This window comes from Lupinus angustifolius, chromosome LG04 (genome assembly GCF_001865875.1).
Source record: "Lupinus angustifolius cultivar Tanjil chromosome LG04, LupAngTanjil_v1.0, whole genome shotgun sequence".
Lineage (NCBI taxonomy): Eukaryota > Viridiplantae > Streptophyta > Magnoliopsida > Fabales > Fabaceae > Lupinus > Lupinus angustifolius.
In genome coordinates, this window is record NC_032012.1 from 2,550,414 (window position 1) to 2,572,359 (window position 21,946).

The 21,946-nt window shown below is 33.2% G+C and overlaps 1 protein-coding gene across 2 annotated transcripts; it reads right to left on the reverse strand.

Moving 5' to 3' along the window:
* Positions 546–4,384, reverse strand: LOC109345087 (probable sugar phosphate/phosphate translocator At3g11320). Of its 2 annotated transcripts, none has more exons than XM_019583868.1 (6): positions 4,139–4,384; positions 3,788–3,999; positions 2,536–3,018; positions 1,773–1,876; positions 1,443–1,671; positions 546–1,021 (listed from the first exon to the last, which is right to left on the reverse strand). In XM_019583868.1, the coding sequence occupies exons 1-6, from the start codon at positions 4,188–4,190 to the stop codon at positions 875–877; spliced, it is 1,227 nt and encodes a 408-aa protein (XP_019439413.1). In that variant the 5' UTR covers positions 4,191–4,384; the 3' UTR covers positions 546–874. The 2 variants fall into 2 exon arrangements, with proteins under 2 accessions (XP_019439413.1, XP_019439412.1); XM_019583867.1 differs by having other exon boundaries at positions 2,536–3,015; positions 3,779–3,999.

Genomic DNA, 21,946 nt, shown 5'->3' on the forward strand with positions numbered 1-21,946 from the left:
TTCTAGGAATTAAGAGAATTTGAAGAAGAAGATTGAGAAAGAAAACAGGGATTCCTATGCGAGAAAGGATTCCGAGATTGTGCATTGGAATTTGGGAGAAAAGATTACAAGAAGATTGGAATTCCGGAAAAATTGTTATATGATCAAAAACGGTTACAGTTGCTATTTATAGCTATCTGACTTAAATGTCAACCAACAACTTTAAGAAAAGGAAACATTTACAAGTATCATCTAACTACCCTCTAACAGAATATTCCTTATCAATTTTCCAATGATGATTATCTTGAACACTCTTGTTCCTTTATTAAGTGGAAGAGACAATGTCAACCATGATATCATGTCTTCAAAGCATTTGTCATAATATGTAGTGTCACAATTTGTCAGTTCATTTCCGAACATGTAGATGATTAACAAGTACAATCTTGGTCACTGAACTTGAATATCTATAAGGAAAGCTTGATTTTGTTCTCTATATATTTTTTGAGTCAGTTTGTTATTATAGAACAAAGAATATCTCGGGAACAATACTAGATGATCCACAATGTGCAAAAAAAGAGTTCTATCATTAGTGTGTTAACAGTAGCTACCACTAAAGATCCAATTTTACAACTGTCTAAGTCCTAAAAGAATAAGCAAAAAAAAAAGACATTTTTTCTTTGATTATCAAGCCTTAATGGAAAGAAAGATCATTTACAATTAGGAACCATTCATTGATGCTTTAAGAATGGGGGCAGAGGATTGTATATTAGAATCAGAAACTCTTTATTCTGATTCAATAGCATGCAAAACAACTTTGCCTCATTGATCTTTGAGGTCACCTGTGCAGTAAAATATTATAAGTCCATAGCTAACTTCCCAAGAATGATGAGCAGTATTACTTGCTTTGTTTTTTCGCTTCACTGTAAAGTACAACTCCACATACTGTAAGCGCATAACCCATCATTCCTGTGACCGAGACTGGGTTTCTAAATATCAAAATTGAAACCACTACTGCTACAGCCCCTTTAGCATTCCCTAGTACCTGTTGGAGCCAGCTCTTTTGTTAGTTAAAATATCGCTTCAAGCAAATATTATTTATTGAACTACAAGAAAAATGCATATCTTGTCTGAACACTAATTTGTACAAAAGATTTTAATCAACAAGACTATTAATCATCTCAAGATCATATGCAGCAATTATAGCAAACTTGGTCAAGGATTTGCATAGCTGAAGTTATCAATATTAGATCATTTGGCAAATGAGGTCAACATCTTGCATAGTTAAATAGTACAAGCTGATATAGACATCTCTAAAGCTTGCCAATGATAGCAACTACAATAATCAATTTATGACAAACACCAATGTAAGATGTGAACTCCAAACTCATGTATGTTTATTGGAGTGAAAATTAAATTTACAAAAACAAGAGGGCCATGAGTCAATTTGAATAATCGGCGCATACCTGAAGAGTCAGAGCACTGGTATGTTTTGTGACCAAAAAATTCGCGATGTTGACAAAATATGCAAGTGATGAATTGAATAGCAGATACCAAATAATCTTGACATCATCTCTAGCAAGAGCCATTGTGGTGCCAATTACATTTTCTTCCATTATGAGTGAGGCCGGAAGAAGGAAAACCACAGCCATCGGAGCCATGTAAAGGAGAAGGTTCATTGAATTCAATTTCTCTCTGAAACAGATGAAGTAGAATTTCAGTACTAGGTTGAATATATTACTAGAAAACCAAATAGAGTACATTGGTAATTATTGAATTAATATGGAGTTCCTTACCCTTCAGAAGAAAGCAAAATTCCTTGTAGCACTGATTTTAGGGCCCTTGCACCTGTAGCCGCAACACATATCATGAATCCAAACAAATGGAAACTTGGTTCACCCTATGACCAAATAGAAAAATAAAAAACCATATTAGATATGAATTTGAGTCATACATGAATGTCACTACTTAAATTGTATACTAAAAAATTGGGAAGCATGAATTGTCTCTAATTTGAGTCACGATAGCCTTAAGCATATAGAAATCATTCCAAAATTCCTCATTAAAAAATATCTCATCAACAAAAAAATTATAAGGAATACATCTTTTTCACAAAGTGTATCACTCCATGTGACATTGGCCAGAAAAACATTTAATTATCAAACATTTAACTTAAGAGAATAATGTATCTCCTAGTATAAAAAGATAAATTATCTCTTACGGCGAATAAAATCATGTCTTATTTCATTATTTTCTACAAAAATATTTCTAAAACTAAACAAAAGCAATACACATGTTTTATTTTCATTGGTGAGAAGATATAAGTTAGTTTCCGATACAAAAATATATTTTATTTCAATAATTTAAATATATATTTTTCACAATAATTTCAGTTCTTTATCTCACGCATAGAGAGGTTAAGTGAATACTACTTATGTATACTATAGTTATTACACATGTTAGGTTTTCATTAATAACTTGTTGTATGTCATGTTTTTATCCCAACAACTGAATTAAAAAAGAAAAAAAAACAACAAAAAGGTGTGTCATGTTACTTACCCCACTGGCAATAACGACTCCAGTAACAACAGGAACAAGTGTGAGATAAGTGAGCCAAGCCTCTCTCTTAAACGTCATAAGATAAGCAAAAACGGCAGTGTAGAAAGGTGTAGTAGCACCAATAGCTTGATTAAACGACACAGGAAGATACCGAAGTGACACATTCCCAAAAACCACAGAGACACAGAAAATGAGGCTGAGAGCAGAAATCTTGAAAAACTGAACCCTTGATCTAATGCTTTGTAAAGGCACCACCTTTAGCCACGCTATTGCAACGTAGCTAAATAGAGAACACGCTGTCATGTGACACATGGTTAAGAAGATTGGGTACTTGAATCCATAGTTGCTGAGAAGATACTTGTTCAATAGGAGTACACCAATGTTGGAAGAGTACCATGCTGCTACTAAACCAATCGTGAAGAAACGGTTTGAACCCTTTATTTTGGGAACTGGGTTTTCTTCAATTTGGTTTTCTGAGCCCTGTAATGAGAAAAAAGGTGTAAGCTTCGAAGAAATTAAGGAAATTGGTGGGTTTTTGTTGGTGAAGGATTAAGAATAAAGGTAGTGGTTTTTTTAGGATTATGACACAGAAAAAGTGTGTTGTGTGGTGTTTTGTTGTGTTGTGCCTCCGTGCTTTCTCTGCTATTGAATGGAAGTGAGAGGGGGGAAAAAGTATTTAAAGAAGTAACAGCAGATGAGGATAATTTTATATTGGTAAATGCTGATATAGAAAGAGCAATAACCTTCCTTAATTCTCTGCACTTTATTGGCCTCTTTTTATTTATAATTGCTATTGCAATTTGGGTATTTCCAATTTCATTTACTTTCAAAAAATTCATTTAGTTACTAGTCTCTTTTGTCATTATGTGACATGGTTTGACAATTTGAGTCAGACATGAAAATTGTGCCTATTAGTCTAAAGTCAGTGCCCATCACCCTGTTTCACCTAGCATGCTATTTGAGATTGACCAAAACGCACTTATGCTAATAGTTGTGGCGTAAATTCTACTTGAATTTGCTGTAAATTGGAACTCAGATGTTTCAAAACTGTCTTCTACCAACTTCACTATAGATGCTTCTAGGAGGAGCTAGGGTATATGACTGTTATTCTTAACCATGGTCGCTCCCATATTGTCAAACATTTATGATTGAGTTTTATTCTTAAAACATTTTCTTATGTGATAAGTGAAAGATAGGTCTCTTAAATATGTTGGCAAATAATAATGTGAACAAGATTCCAAACCTTATCTAGGCTCCAGCCACTAGGGAAAGGGATAGCGCCTCCTTCAGAAACCTTCACTAGAGCACTTCTATCACCACCACATGAATAATTTGATGAAGCAGTTCCATCAAACCATGGAATCCTTTCAACCCTCTTACTCAAAAGGAGTGTAGGTAAGCACACTTTATATGTTCCAGCACTTGAACTTGCAACATAAACTTCCCTCAATTGTTTCACCCTACCTGAAATTAACCCATCAATGAAAAAAAACATGGTCATATGATTTTTATTGCTTCATATGAAAACACATTAAGAAAAGAAAAAAAGGGTAGTGGAATAAGAAGAGTGGTAAGTGAGTTTAGACAACATAGTACTACATGCCAGTAATCGCTACAACAACAGTTGCTGGAGTAATAAACATATTTGAAGCCATTGAAGAACCAAGTCAAAGAGTAAAGCTTTGACAGAAGAGAGAGAAAGAAATGTGGGAGATGATGGTGAGAACAAGTAAATGAATATGGCCTATGAATAGGAAAACATTCAATTATTCAATGGTGACAGTGATGGGTTTGCTCCTTCAAATAAAACACATGAATGAATTGGTAGCAGCAACATGTAGAGAAAAAAGTTAGTGTAAAAACGGTTGAACTTATAAGGAGATCTTCATTTTATTATAATATAAGGAAAATAATTATTTTAAGTGTTGTATATAAATTTTGAATAATACTAAATTTTCCTATTAAAGCTAAATTCTTTTATTAATTTTTATATCTACAAGAAAATGACACATTATAAATTAATTATTAATAAATAAAATATTATTTTTTTGGGTAGAAATACTAATAGAAAGATATATTTTATATTATTATTTTCTATAAATTTCACATACTACATAACTAATGTAAAGTATGTTAACTTTACGTGTAAAATTAGGCGAGTATTAAATTAGTATTGTCATTGTGGGGCCAAATTTTGACAATGTCCCAATTTTCAGAATAGGTTTTCGCAAAATCCACATGTTAGGATAAGATAGGTATTGGAAATATCTAAATGGAGATTATGTAACTAATGACTAATCATACTGACAAAAGGTGATGTGACGTTCCCCAAATGGGCATCTTGGAAAAATGGATATTCGAATCTTGTACTTCTTCTCATAACTTTGCTGGTATTAGTTTACCCAAATATATTTGCAAGGATTTATATAGTTAATTAGTGTATATTTCATTTTATTATTTTTATTTAAGAGGGAGGTGTTAAAATGAGCTATCTGAATAGTTTGGATTAGCTTAAATTGTTTGAGCTAATATGGGAGCTAAAAATTTCTAATACAATTTATGAATATTAAATATTAATTTAAATTTTAACATATTTAATCTATTTAATATATATATATCATTTATATTAATATATTATTTTTAATACCTTGTTATGTTAAATGTAACCAAAATTATAGTCTAATATTTTGTGTTTGAGTTAAGACGTGATGTCAAGTCCACATAATATATATTTTGGACTCTTATTCTCTAATAGAATATAGTTTGTAATTTACTTGGAGGGAAAACTCTATAAAAGTACCCATAAACTTTATACATTTAACAAATAGATATTATAAATTACTTTTTCTTTCTAATTAACCTTTAAATTTTAATTATTGGTAAAATTGGTCACTGCAAAAAATAATATTAAATTAAAAGCAATTCACAACCTACTCTCATTTTCCTACTTAGTGTCAATATTTCAAACAACCATATTCACTAAAACTTTCATTTCCCCTCCACTTTTTTTTCTTTACCAAACATACTACAATCAAATTTCACAACCCAACGTGTTAAGGTGTTAAATTGCCTGACATAATAAGATAAGTTACATGCATAAACACAGATATACAATCTTGTTGCATATTTGCATCTGAAATTTATCCACAACATCAACAACAATGAATGCATCAAGTCATCAACAATAAAATCAAACACTTCTCTTATATATCAAACACTTCTCTTTATGACAGATACACCATTCTTTTTAAAGAACTCTCCTAAGCCAACAACTACTTAGTCAAATCTTCTATTAATCACTTTTAACTCTATAATTTACTTTTTCTTCTCAATTAATTTTGTATTTTGATGTCGGTGTCCTTCAGATATTAATGTTGACAAACATACATTATTGTATTGCTAGTATTGTGAGACTCATTGCAACAATTTCCTTATTGTTGATGGGCAATTTAACAATATATTTATACAGAGATCAATTTCACCAATTGATATAGTTTAAGGAGTAATTATAATAAAAAGTAATCCGTAGTGCATGCTTGCAAAAAACATAAAGTTTAAGGGGGCTTGATGTACTTTTCTCTCACTTTTGGATACTATCAAATATAATATCACATCGGTTTATAATAATGATAGTTAGACTCAAGTTCATAATGAACTATATATATCAAAGTATAACCACTATCATAATATATAATCATTATTCTTTACTTTCTGTATGAAGATCCTATGTATGCTTTTTATCAACACTTTCATTGTGTACTATTAGGTTAAATTTGGTTGTCTTGAATACTCTATGGTAAACAATTATGTTTTCTTTTAGTTTGGTTGTAAAAGTTATTTTCTTTATTATGTTTTTGTTATAGAAGTTAAATCTAATTAAACATATAATTAAGAAAAGAATAATGAGATCTATAAGGTTTACTCTTCATTTGGTTGGGTAGAGCAATAAATGACAAAAATTGAGGGGATAAAAGTTGTAGAAAAAGTAACATTTTTCTTGTTTGGTTGAGAAGAGAGTAAGGAATGAGAGAAATAAAAAATACATGAGATTGAACAAAATTTATTCTTTCTACATGTAAGGAGAAAGTGAGGGGAGAATGAAATGACAAAATCAATCATTTTAACCATTCTATATATTTTATTATTATTATTTATTTAAACACATTTTAACACCATTATTTTTCTTTTCTATTTTCTTTTTTTTTCATAAATATTTTTTAAAATTACATTAAGATAATTTTTACAATAAATTTTAAAGTTGCAATTCTTAATTTTTTTTAATTAGTATTAGATTGTTTTTTCCATATTCTTTTTAATGTATGACTATTTTTGTCATTCAAAAGTTTATATCTATATTTATTCTCCTTCTTTTCTCTTTCTCTCATACCAAATCATATATCAATCTACTTTATTTCTCTCGGTTTTCTTTCTCACCTTTTTCTTCCTTCCTTTTCATTCTTCTCTCATTTTCTCTTCTTCAACTAAACAAAGGCTTAATGTTTTCTCATTTGATTTGATACACTATTTTGTTATCGTGTTTAAAAGGATATTATGTAAAATAGAAAAATAATATAATGTTTAACTTTATAAAAGTATTAGAATTTATAAATATTTATGTTATAGACATTACTCTATTTTTTATCAAAGTTCATAACATAATATTTATTATCTATTTTTATTATAAGTTATTTTGGAAAATAATTTCAGCGTAATGCTTATTACCAAGCCAAAGGTCCCAAAAAAATTAAAAAAAAAATAAGGAAAATGGGTAGCCCGAACTCATCTGGGTAAGTCCAACCTAAGACCGATTTTATTATAGCTCGGCCAGTTCGGGCAAAAAAACTTGGATTCAATAAAAAATACCTCATATAATACACAAGCCCTATAAATTTTCGGACTTTGACGAGCCGATGCGATCATGTAACACCGTAAATTTTCTGTGTATGTTTTATTAATTATTTACTTACCAACGATTAGTTTTAGAAATTAATCAGTATTGATTTAGGTTAAACCATAGTTGAGTGTTAGTCTTCTTTTGTGATTTCCTATTTTTTGGTAAATTGTCGTAATTTTATGTGACGAAAAGTTTCTGAGCTGTTGTTGGCCCAAATTCGCCTGAATTCGGCCCATTAACGTGTTTTTGAGTTACGTAACTCGGAGACGATTGCTCCATTGGCTTCAAAATATAATTTCAAGTCAAGATAGACATCAAGTTCATCCAGAACGCATTTCTAAGTATTTTTCTCTCTGAATTCTATGTTTTGAAGTTCTAACCATAAACCAAAATCAGGACATTTTTAATATTCGGCCAAGTATTAGCCGATAATACTCGGGCATGGTTTAATCGTGAATGGTTTTACGAAGAGGTCAAACAAGCAAAAGTACACATCTCTTACACAAAACCCCTTAAATCACTCATCTACCTCTTATACAATTCCCTTTTTGGAAAAATCTTTGGTCTTTCCCCTCCCCACATATGATTTATTATCCTTAAACGTCAACTCCTAGCTTGGAGAAAAACCCTTGGCATTTTCTCTCTTCTTCACTTTTGAAATTCTAAGAACTTCAAGGTAGTTCTTCATTTTTTGTTTCTTCATCTCTTAATATCTAACCATTAGATGTTTATGAAATTTTAGTATGATGTTTATATGTTTGTTATGAACATTTTCAACCATTGAAATTTTCTAATACTCTTCCTAACTCTTTTTATGCTCAAAATTCTAAATATGTGCTTTCTCGAACTTAGAAAGTTGTTTTTGAAACTATGAACTCTTTGTGTTCATGAGGTTGTTTTTAGTGTTTAAAAATATGCATTGTGTTAATTTTAGTTAAAGGTGATGGTTTGTATATCAAAGGAACATTTAAAGAGTTTTGAACCATGTAAAGTTTGAATCTTTTCACTCATTTTTTGCTTGAGGAACCATAGCCTTGAACAAGTGTAGAATAGTTGTTTTTCCGGATTTAATGCTAGAAATATAATGTTGGTATTTGAATGTTTTAAAAGTGATGATTTGTATATCAAATGAACCTTTAAAGAGTTTTCTAATAATGTAAAGTTTGGATTTTTCCACTTGTTTTTTGCTTGAAAAACCATGGCCTGACAAGTTTAGAATAATATATTTTTAATGTTGGTGTTTGAATGTATTTTGAAGGTGATGACTTCGACATCAAAGGAATCTTTAATATGTTTAATGATAAGTTGAAAAATCAAAACTTTCCTTGGCATTAGGTCTAAAAATCATGGCCTATATGTGTTTAGGAAAATTTTAATTTCTATCTTTGAAATACAAAATGTTTATGAATCAGTTTTTGTGAGAAAATGTTGTTTTTAAAGTATTATGAGTTAAAGGTTTGATTAGTAAATGATATTTTTGACTTCCAAGTTTAAGTAATAATTTGAGATAAAATATGACTTATAAAAGTCTTGATTTTATGAACTTAAAGTGTTATGAAGTCTTGGATGGTAGATTAGTTATAGTATGGATGTTGTTAAGTTACTTACTTTAAAGTGATAAGTTTAACATAAGAGATCTTAATTTAAAAACTGTGGACTTTGATTAAGAAACTTACCTTAAATTGGTGAGTATGACTTAAAAAGTATCCATAAAAGTATAAATCTATGCCGTGATAATAATATAAACTTTATTAAAATCTTACCTTGAAAACGATGGAAATCGGGAATAAGACTTTCGAGGATAAATGATGATTCAAAAATATGAATCTTGGACTGGATGGATGAGAGTGATTGAGTTCATAAATAGATTAAATGATGTTTTTACCTTAGTGTTATCATGTAAAATTTAATTCACAAATCACTAAATTGTTTTGTGTTTGCTTATGAAGCTTTTGAAGTCGAACAACTAACCCACTCACACCTAAAGGGAATCAAGCACGCGACAATCTAAGGTGAGGGAGAATACATCGTGACATAATGGTGTCCGAATATGACACCCGAATCTCATAAACAATCTCAAAAGTTTGGAGTTATTTTTGTGCATTAAGAAACCCTTACTTAATCAAATATTTGCGTGCCTAGATTAAGTATGGATTATTTCTTAAGTTGTATGTTTAGGATAGATTTAAAACATCAAGTAATATGGTAGTTAACCACGAAGGAACACCACTCGTAAAACTAAAATGCGTAGGGATCGAAAATAGCAAAGATATTCGACTCGGTGGCCCAAAAAGGCGAGGGAGTGATCTTGGCCACAAGACCACCCTTGCTTGGGCGATCCAACCTCGCTTGGGCAAGGGTTAGACCAATATTTTGCCTATTTTGAGCAGTTCTGGGCACCCAGGCGATAGTACCTCTCCCGGGTGAGGACCAGACAAGGATTTCAACCAATTTTTGGTGGATTTGTCGCTTGAGTGACAGTCTCTCGCTTAGGCGAGTGCCAAACAGAGAATCGAGTCTGTTTTGATGAATTTATCGCTTGAGCGATAATCTCTCACTTGGGCGAGAGATAAATAATAATTTTGACTGTTTGTGATTGATTGCTTAGGCAATAGCCTTAGCTTGGGTGTGAAGTGTATTTAATACTTGGGAGAGACCGTGACTCAGGTGATAAGTTTGGTGCCCAAAATTGACAAATTTATACAGCTACCTTTGTTCTTGCGCCTTATTAGGGCAATGTTTCTGATGGTGATGTCGTGATTAGGGCAATGCCTAAAAAGGATTACATGATACCATGTAGCAAGGTCGTCTGACCGTTAGAGGCTTGACCATATGGTCGTCCAGGGCAATTCAACGACAGTTTGTAGTGGTAAAGATGTTAGTCCTCTATTACGTGAGGATGTAAGATCGAGTCCCATGAGAAGCATTCCTTTGGGAGATGTCTTAGGCTGGGCCAATCATGTAAAAGAATGATTAAAAGATTTAACCGGTTAATCTCGATCAGTGTGCATATTCATTAAGGATAACGTTGTAGTGGAGAGTAAATTTATCGGAGACGAACGAGCCTCGTGATGTTGATAGGGACGACGATGATAGTGATTCGTCAGCAAAGTCTTGACGGAGAATCCAGGTAGACGAGTCCCTTGTATTCCTGGATGAAGTATTCTGTTGGATCAGACAGTTCTGACAGCACAAACTAGACGATCTTTGACAACCCCTTTTGCAATCAGGATCGATGAGAGGGATGCCTAGAAAGTATTTGATACGACACCATCCTGAAATGGACACTTCTTTTGGAACAAATTGATCATATATCATTGCAAGGAATAATTTGTTGCGTTCAAATCGACTTGGTATGGGACCTGTACTCAGTTATTTTTGAATAGTTTGTTGGGAGGATATTGGTGTAAGGAAGGATGAAATAAACATAGCATTCATTCATTGAGCTCGTGGATATTGGTCCTTACGGTTTGAATTATAACATCATTCATCATTTGCATTTATGTATGTGATATATATATATTGTGTATATTATGCGTGTCTATCTGGATGTGATATTATGTGTAATTCAATGCCATTAATGAATAATATTCATTAGATGTCTTACTCCCTTTTTCTTTCTACTTGTCTTTGGTACGTGTTCTTGTTCAAATGGACCATTCAGCGAGGATTCAGAGCTACCAATTCTCGATGTCCCATGAGGGGTCATGGAGGATTGATAGAGATCGACACACCTACACGCGCCCTTGTGCCTTAGAGCTGGAGATGATTGGTGATGGCTCCACGATGCCCTTCTCATCCCATCATGCCAACTTGAAGGCTTGTTTTACTTTTCCCGATCGGAGGCCGGCACCTATCGTGTCGTCTACTCAGTCGGTGAATCCTTATGGACCAACTGTTGCAAGGCCTTCTACAAGGCCTAGGAGTTGGGACGATGTGATCTGTTCTCCACCGTGGAGGGGAGCTGCTCGGTGTATTATGCCTTAATCTCAGGCAGATGCGAGAGCGGGAATTAGGCCGCAAAATTCATCCTATGATCTGGAGGAGGAGATGGAGGTTGAGGAGGAGCTAGAAGCTGAAGAAAAGGACTGTGTGGAGTTAATTTGAATAGAGGACTCCATCGAGATGGTAGACCTCTCATTTGATTCTGAGATGGAGGAGGAACCGAGTGAGTGTTCTAGCGCACCCGCGGACACTGGAGTTAGCTGCTAGAAGCCATTTTTATTTCTATTTTTCATTTTAAGTAGGGTATCTGTGTAGGATACTTTTGATGTGCTGAATGACTCAGCTTATTTTGTATATTTTCAGTTTAGGCGAAGATTTCATTTCGCCTTATATTTTGTACTAATGTTTCCCGTTCTTTCAAGGAAGAATTATTCAAAGATATGTTGAGTTAATTTCTGTTACTATTAGGTAATGGTTTTTGATTTTCCGCAATTTATATTACTTAAAGTGATGTCCCAAAAAAAGTGAAACAAATATAATGAAACAAATTTTATATTACCTCTTTCAAAAAAAAAATTTACCCATTTTTGAGCAATATTTTTGGAGTACTTTTCGAGGCGTTACAACATGGTATCAAGCGGTTCTTTTGTATCTGGCCTTGGGCATGGCCTCACATGCTTTCTTGTAGGAATTTGTGTGTTTAAGTGTTTGCTTGTATTATTCGGTTGAAAATACAACCCATGGATAATATCAGTAGAGGAAGTATCTCATACACGTCTAATGTTCACAAATTTAAGATGGCTGAACGTGAAACTGCTAACCTGGACTTCATGGTTACAATGACTGCAGCGATTCAGAATGTGAACACAAATTTGCATAAGTTGAATCCATAACAACTACCCCAACCAACTCAAGGACCGACTCAATATAGGGGCTTGATGGTGGTGATTCATCGGCAAGGTCTTGAGAGAGACTCTAGGTGAGACGATTCCCTTGTATTCCTGGATGAGGTATTCTATTGGATCAGACAATTCTCACAGCGCAAAATAGACGATCTTTGACAACCCTTTTGCAATCAGGATCGATGAGAGGGATGCCCAGAAAGTGTTTTATACGACAACGTCCTGAAATGGACAATTCTTTTGGAACAGATCGATCATATATCCTTGCAAAGAATAATTTGGTGTGTTCAAATCGGCTTGTTATGAGACTTCTACTCTTAGTTATTTTCGAATAGTTTATTGGGAGGATATTGGTGTAAGGATGGATGAAATAAACATATTATTCATACATTGAGCTCATGGATATTGATCCTTATAGTTTGAGTTATAACATCATTCATCATTTACATTTATGTATGTGATATATATATTGTGTATATTATGCGTGTTTGTCTGAATGTGATATTTTGTATAATTCCATGTCGTCAATGAATAATATTCATTAGATGTCTTACTCCCTTTTTCTTTATGCTTGTCTTTGGTACGTGTTCTTGTTCATATGGACCATTCATCGAGGATTCAGAGCTACCGTTTCTCGATGTCCTAGGAGGGGGCATAGAGGATTGATGGAGATCGATACACCTACACGAGCCCTTGTGCCTTAGAGTTGGAGATGGGTTGTGATGGCTCCATGATGCACTTCCCATCCCATCATGCGGACTTGGAGGCTTTTTTTACTTTGCCCGATCAAAGGTCGGCACTTGCCGTGTCGTCTACTCAGTCTGTGAATCCTCCTGGACCAGCTGCTGCAGGGCCTTCTACGAGGCGTAGGAGTTGGGACGATGTGATCTGATCCCCAACATGGAGGAGAGCTGCTCGGTGGACTATGCCCAAATCTCAGGCAAATGCGAGAGCAGGAATTAGGCCACAAAATTTGTCCTATGACCCGGAGGAGGAGATGGAGGCTGAGGAGGAGCTGGAAGCTGGAGAAGAGGACCGTGTGGAGTTAATATGCATAGAGAACTCTATCAAGGTGGCAGACCTCTCATCTGATTCCGAGATGGAGGAGGATCCGAGCGACTGTTCTAGCGCACCCGCATACACTAGAGCTAGCCGCTAGAAGCCATTTCCATTTCCAATTTGCGTTTTGAGTAGGGTATCTATGTAGGGTACTTTTGATATGCTGAATGACTCAGCTTATTTCGTATAGTTTTAGTTTATGCGAAGATTTCATTCCGCCTTGTATTTCGTATTAACGTTTCTCGTTCTTTCAATGAAGAATTATTCAAAGATATGTTGAGTTATTTTTTGTTACTATTAGTTAATGGTCTTTGATATTCCACAATTTATGTTACATAAAGTGATGTCCCGAAAAAGGGAAACGAATATAAGGAAACAAATTTTATATTACCTTATTCAAAAAAAAAATTGAGCAATATTTTTGGAGTAATTTTCTGGACGTTACAGATCGGGCATATCTATTTTGACACCTCTAGAGTCAATGGTGATTGAAAGTGGATGACGCATAATACAGTGATAGTGTAAAAATATCTTATATTATCAGTATATATATCTCTTTCTCTATTAAATATTTGGAGGTGAACCTGCTTTGAAAATAGTTCCTATATATTTTTATAGTCTAGTCTTTGATTTAAGAGTCTGAATGAGTTGAACTCGGTTAACTTCAAGTCAACTTGTTTCAATTTGATAAGAATTGACTTTTGATATGAGTTATTTTTTAACTTGAATTTAACTTGATTGAAGTTCATCAACTGTTTGATTCTACTCATCAACTCGAATTGGCTTAGTTTGTCAAAAGTTCGTGAATTTTTAGTTCATCGCATTAGTTTGATTGACTCAGTTCGTCAATTCATGATGATTATTTATTTAATACGTCTATATTTAAAGATTATCTATATGTATATATATCTATATGTATATATATAATCGAGCAAGCCCTTGAGTCAAATTATATTGCTTCAAGTTCGACCTGATTATTTAATTAACTCAATATTGCACTCAAGTTGAACATGTTTAGTTCATGAACTAAGTTTATCAACCTAAATAATAAGTTGAGTTTTGAACAAATGTCAAGTTAGTTCAATTCATTGTCAAACTTAACAATAACTATGAGCAATGGTTAAATGAATCTACTCCTAAAATGGACATTACTTTTTTATTCATTAAACATTGTCCATTTTAAAGTAATCAATTATATGATAGAAATGTGTTTGAATAATTTTTTTTAAATGATGAGAACTTCAAAATAATAAATTTTATTATTATAACTACCATGTACCTTGAGCAACTTTTCATTAGTATTAATAAATTTTAAATAAAAATAGGAGTTAATTTTAAAATGGACCCATTATTATAATTGTAAATGGTTTTTGGTACTATCAATGATATCCTCCCACTTTTTGGATAAGGGGTGATGGTAGGATTGGGTTCGGGGTCAATATCATCATCATTCTTGGGGTTGATGTTTTCTAAAGGGTGATGTTAGGATCGGGTTTCGGGTCGATATCATCATCATTCTTGGGGTTGATGTTTCCTTCAATCTTGAGGTCAGTGTGAGTGCCAAACTAGGGTTGAAGTATGCATCAAAACTTAGTTCCAAATTGTCAAGGTCAATGCCAATGTTAGTGTCTATCTAGGGTCAAAGTTTACATAACACAAACTGTATTCACTCTACAGCAAATTCATTCTGAAAAAGTCTCGCCTACTAAAAAAATAAAGTAATACAATCCGAGATAATGGAAAATTGTATTATATTCCTTTTATGAATGAAAGTATATGAAACACTAAACAACTGAAATTTTATCACACATTAGCAAAAACATGGTATGTTTTGGAGTCTACGACATTAAGCTGTATGGTTGCAATTGTTGTTGCAAGCGATGCCATGCTAAATAAAACAATGTTGAACCAGTGCTAGAGCTTTTGTGAAGATGCAAGTTTATCCCCCATTGCCACTCAGTACATATTGTTTACAAGAATAAATGTAAGGTGAAATGTGACGATCACCCTAGTGAGGCTCATGAAATCTCCAAGGAACAGGAGTATCGCCGCCATGAATGTATTGAAGATCAAGTAGCCACCTCTTACCACGAACCAAAATGACAAGTTATTAATATTCAGTGTGCTTCCTTTGATCCCAAATTTAGTATCCCAAAACTCATACATAGGGCTGGCAAATATCTAATAGAAGAAGAAAATAGGGTATTAGGCCAATGAAACAATTTAAGTTTAGCAATTAAGAGTGGCAAGTATTGTAGTTTAGATGGAAGTACATGCAATGTAATGACTACTTGAAAAAAAGCTGAAATATGGCCTAAGCTCTTCACCCAGACTGGATTGGTCACGTTATTCAGCAAATAGGTTCCGGTAGACTAGACATGTCATGTTATACAAGTTAATTTTAAAATGGCCACATTATTATAATTGTAAATGATTTTGATATGAAACAAAAACATAGTTTACTTTTATAATTTAATTAAAATTGACAATTAAAATGATGGATGATTTGTTCAGCTCAAAATTCGACTGAAGTTCGGTACGAGTTATTTTTTAAGCTTGATTTAAGCTCGGTTAAAGTTCACAAACTACTCGGCTCAGCTAAAATTGGTTTATTTGAACAAATTAAATAATTAATTAATTTTAAAAAATAGTACAAAAATTTATTTATATATATATATATATAAATATAATAACAATAAACATAAAAATAATGTAGAGAGATAGTATAATAACAACAAACATAAAAAAATAGTTTATATATATTTAAGTATAATATATATATATATATATAGGAAGAAATATAATGTGAGTATCGTGTATGGAATGTGCGAGTATCGTGCATGAAATGTGCGAGTATCATGCAAGGAGTGTGCCAGTATCGGGAATGAAGTGTGTTTATCGTGCATGCAGTGTGCGATTACCGTACATGGAGTGTGCGAGTATCATGCATGGAGTCTGCTAGTATCGTGTATGGAGTGTGCGAGTATCGTGCATAGAGTGTGTGAGTATTGTCCATGGAGTGTGCGAGTATCGTGCATTGACTACAATTATCATACTATATTCATACACACGTGAGAGTCCAATTGACTACAATACTCGCACACTCCAATTAGAATATATAATAGGTTATTAATATATACACTCATGAGAGTCCAATTGACTACGATATTCGCACACTCCAATTACAATATATCATAAGTTATTTATATTAAGACTAGAATTATAGACAATTGGATTCTCATAGGTTTAGTAACATGATATGACAATTGTGATACTTTCTAGTTTACATAATGACTCAAAAATATTTAAAGTCTAATTAAACATTTTGCTGAGATATATATTATTGTAATTTTAATAATGGGATATATGTAAATTATAATTAATATATCATAGAATATACAAATGTGGACTTCTTAATTGACTAAGCCATTGGAAATCTTTACATTTGTTGGTTATTAAAATAGTTATTGTTAAATATCATATCCTCAATGGCATATACAATACATTTGTTTTCATATTATGACCTTGCATTTTTTATCTACAATTCATGTCCTAATATATTTCTCTTTTAATGAAACAAATAAGAATGGTAGAATCGTAAAATCTGTAATTTACGAAGATGACTTAATTTTTCATTTCATGTTTACTATAATCACAAATAGCACCACTGTAATTGAATAATGCATATACATCTAGACGACACATATACATGATTTGTATAAACATGTATCTCACAATTTATAAAGATGTCACATCGTATACTGATACATATGTTGAAAATATATTTGTATATTTTATATTTATGTCCAAAATCCAACATGTCATTAAATACAATTAAAATAATTTTATTTATTTATTTTATTATATTTGTTATTTGATTAAATAAATTATATTTTATCACTATCAAATCATATAAACAAATATAACTTTCCTTAACCTTAAAATTCATGCTAGTTTTGTTTTTGTATTAAGTTCATGTTAATTCTATACCAACAATAGGTGAATATGAAAACTAAAGTGGTCAATAATATCGCCATATAATACATCTAGTCAATCCTATCTAGTGAGGTTAATGTTTCTAAAAGAATTTGAATATAAGAAAGACTATGAAGATTTTGTGTGTTATTGATTGATTTTGAAGTTACAATGTGGAGGAGATTATATAACTCCCAAGTGTTGCTTGCACTCTAAGAAACTAACTTAGAATAGCAAACTAACTTCTAACTAATTAACAAACATATTTTACACATGTCAAAATAGAAGAGCTCTACTACAAAACATCCTTGTAGAAGATAATAAAATGCAAGAGGATCAAAACGAGCAACACACCAGATCATGTGCCAAGATGTTGATCTGGTGCGCCACACCAGATCATGCGCCAAGATGTTGGTCTGGTGCGCCAAGGTTGATCTGGTGCGCCAAGGCACTGATGTGCCAAGGTGCCGATGCGCTAAGGTGATGATGTGCCAATGCATAGATGCGCCAAGGCTGTCTCGATAAAGATGCGCCATTGTCTCGATCAGGATGCTCAAACTTGGTATAGGCATGATGCATTGATTGTCTCGGTCACACAATACTAGCTTGGTTAAACCGATAGAGTTGGCTTGTTCCATGAGCATTTCTGGCACAGTAAGAAAGATAACATTAATATGGAATTAACTTCATTTCCCCCCCCCCCCAAGCTGGAGAGTATATGTTAATAACTCCAAGCTTGGGAAGTAAATTGTTGAATAAGGAAGGTTCCAATGCTTTGGTCAGGATATCTGCAACCTGATCAGTGGTATGAGTAGGTAACAGGTGAAACAAATTAAGTTGGAGCCTTTCCCTTACAACATGGCAATCAATCTCAATGTGTTTTGATCTTTCATGAAAAACAGAATTAACAGCCATGTGCCTAGCAGAATCATTATCACAAAAGAGGAGAACATGTTTCTTGTGATTTGGTGCCAAATCTATTAAAAGATAGGTTAGCCATTGCACTACACAAGAAGCAATGGCTAAGGCACGATATTCTGCTTCAGATGAGGATCTAGAAACATTGTTTTGTTTCTTGGCCTTCCAAGAAACTAATGAATTGCCCAAAAACATGCAATATCCAGAAATGGATTTCCTTGTATCAGGGCAAGATGTCCAATCAGAATCACTGTAACCTTTTAATTTTCAGAATAGAAGTGGAATGATAAAATATACCTTGGCATGGATTACCTTTAATATACCTGAGAACTCTTGTGAGGGCCTTGTGATGATTGGTTGTTGGATTAGCCATAAATTGACTCAATTGTTGGGTTACAAAGCTTAAGTCATGTCTAGTATTAGTAAGATAGAGTAATCTACCAACTAATTGTCTATAGAATTCAGGATCAAAATATAACTCACTGTCCTGCTGTTTTAAGTGAGGGTGTTTTACCATAGGTGTTGGAACATGTTTTGAATGGAGGAAACATGTATTAGATAAAAGATCTAGAGCATATTTCATTTGACATAAGGTAAGACCATGCTTAGAGGTTGCCACCTCAAGACCAAGAAAGTATTTGAGAGAGCCAAGGTCTTTAATTTTGAAAGTTTGGTCCAATTGGTGTTTAACATATTGAATTTCAGGAATATCATTCCCAGCTAGGATTAAATCATCCACATAGATTAAAAGGGCAGTAAATTTAGAAGTAGAACCTTTAGTAAATAAAAAATGATCATGATGAGATTGTTTATAGCCTATAGACAAAAGAAAGGATCAAAGCTTGGCAAACCATTGCCTGCTTTAAGCCATATAAAGATTTATTTAACTTGCATACATGGTTAGGAACAGAGCACTAAACACCTTGAGGAAGAGACATATATACTTCTTCATTGAGATCACCATGGAGGAAAAAATTATTGACATCTAATTGTTGAAGAGTCCAATTGAGGCAAGAGGCAAGAGCAAGCAAAAGTCTAACAGTGGTGAGTTTGACAACTGGTGCAAAAGTGTCAAAATAGTCTAGGCCTTCTATTTGTGTATACCCTTTGGCCACAAGTCTAGCCTTGTTTCTTTCTATAGTACCATCAGAGTTATATTTGAGCTTAAACATTCATTTAGATCAAATGGCTTTCTTATTGGCAGGGAGAGGAACAAGGGTCCAAGTATTGCTAATCTCAAGAGCATGCAATTCATTTTTCATGGCTTGTATCCATTCTACAGATTTTATGGCTTGAAGGTAGGTTTTGGGTTCAGTGTGAGCAGTGATGGATAAGCAATGATGGAAGTGTGTGGGAGAAAGGGATTTATAGGACATGACATCTTCTAAAGGGTGCTTAATGTTGGTAGCAGTAATGTTAGGTGTGCTAGTTAAGAGGTTGCAATGATAGTTTTTGAGATAGGAATGAGGTTGGGAGATTCTGTGTGATCTCCTAGTACGGATGGAAGGTAGGATATGTGTGTTGGTTTTAGGGGTGTGATGGTGTGTAGGAGATACTGGATTGTTGATGGGTGGGTTGCAGGGTAGTGAGGGTAGTAGGTCATCATATTGTAGGAAGGATGAGTTGTCTATGTTGGTATGGCTTTTTGGTGTAGTGTTGGTGAGGGTGGCCTTGTAGGAGAATATATGCTCATAAAACACAACATACCTAGATATGAAAATTTCTCTGATTTGGAGATCAAGGAGAATGAATCCCTTAGTACTTGTCTTATATCCTAAAAATAAGGACTTTCTAGCTCGAGGATCCAGTTTGGTTCTGTTTTGTGTGAGTGTGGATGCAAAGCAAAGGCTGCCAAACACCTTAAGGCTATGAAAGTTAGGTTTGTTACCAAGAAAGGCCTCTAGAGGGCTTTTCATATCAGGAGTAGCAGTAGGTAATCTGTTGATCAAATAGACTGCATGATATGCAGCAAAGTTCAAAAAGGTTTTAGGAATAATGCACTTTTAAGTAATAATGCACTTTTAAGTTTATAAAACTTTGAAACACTTTACTTCAAGCAACTCAGAAAAATAGCTTTGAAAGTTTGAGTTCAAGTTGCTTAGAAGTGCAAAAAAGTATTTCAGAAAAGTGTAGAAAAGTTGTGAGAAAAGTGTGAAAGAGTTGTTCAAAGAGTTATTTTCATTGTGACTTCTAAAGCCTTTTTTCATTGTGAGTTCTAAAGCCTTTAAATAGGCTTTCAAATCACCCATTGTGCCTTTATGAAAGAGTAGAAATTGTTTGGAATGAAGGCACTTCATTTGGGATGAAAACTCTTGAGTTTCAAATCTAAAAAACTGATGTAACATCACTCAGTAATCGATTACAGCATTGAGTAATCAATTACCCAAGTGTTCTGTCCAACAGTGAATTTAAAATTCACTTACAGTAATGGATTACAGCAATTTGAGTAACCTGTTACTCAACTTTAATAACACTGGTAATCTGTTACTCAAATACAGTAATGGATTACTCTAAGCAGTTTTAAGTTGGATAACTCTTTTTCTCTCACATGTAACTTGTTACTTGAATTAAGTAACCCGTTACACATCTTTTCAAAAATTGTTTTAAGTATTTTTCAAAGTGTTTCATTATTCTTTAAAAATTGTTTGAGCATTACTACTTTGCATAAGTAAGAGTTTTAGGATAGAAGTACCTATAGATTCTTGAAGCTTTATTCTTCTTTGTCTTCATAAGTATTCTTCCTTTTCTTCTTTTTGGTGATGTTGGTGTCTTCATCAAAACCGTGTCAAGGTCAGGAGCAAAGATCTTCTTCACAATCTCCCCCTTTTTGATGATGACAAACCAATATCTTCTTGACAGTGTAGTTTTCTGAATTTTTTGAGAGTAGCATATTTTGTGATATATCTTGACTTGTCTTGAGTATGTTCCTCATATCTTGTATGCTCCCCCTTTCATTTGGAGTTAAGTGCCTGGAATAAATTTTGACATAAAATACACTCTCCCAACTTTTCTCCCCCTTTTGACTTCATCAAAATGTAGAAAAGCCAAGAGTCCAGCACAAAGATATATAGCATATATAGCATACATGATGTATAGCACAATAGAGATAAAAATTAATATAGTGCATATCATAATAGCATAATATCAAAGCAAAAAAATCAAATATTGTTCAAACATAAAAACATAGCATATATAGTAGTAGATGTTCAAAGCATACAAACATTACAGACATAAAAACATATGTTCAGAATTATGCACGGATAGGTTTTTGGGTTTGAAGATTTGGGGTTTTTTGATTCAAGCCACTAATCAAGAAAATGTTTGGTTAGAAGTGTTTAGAATAAAAAATGTGAAAGGAATGGACAAAAATCTCTTGAAACGGATCAAAAATAAGGTTTTTAGAGGTTGAGAGGTTTTGAGAAGAAGAGAACACGAGTTGAGTGAGGAAGATGAGTTTTGAAAAAGTTAAAAATTGCAGAAATTTCATATATAACAGCACAGAGTAATCGATTACCCTATTTGAGTAATCGATTACTCACTTTGGGTAATCGGTTACTGAAACACGATGTCTCACCCTGTAACCGGTTACTCTCCAGTGTAATCGATTACTTACCCCATAACAACTTATTATTAAGCAAAATTAAGCTATAAAAATGATTTTTAACCTAAAAATTTCAATTTTTGAACACAAATAAATATATTTAAGATCAAGTAGGCA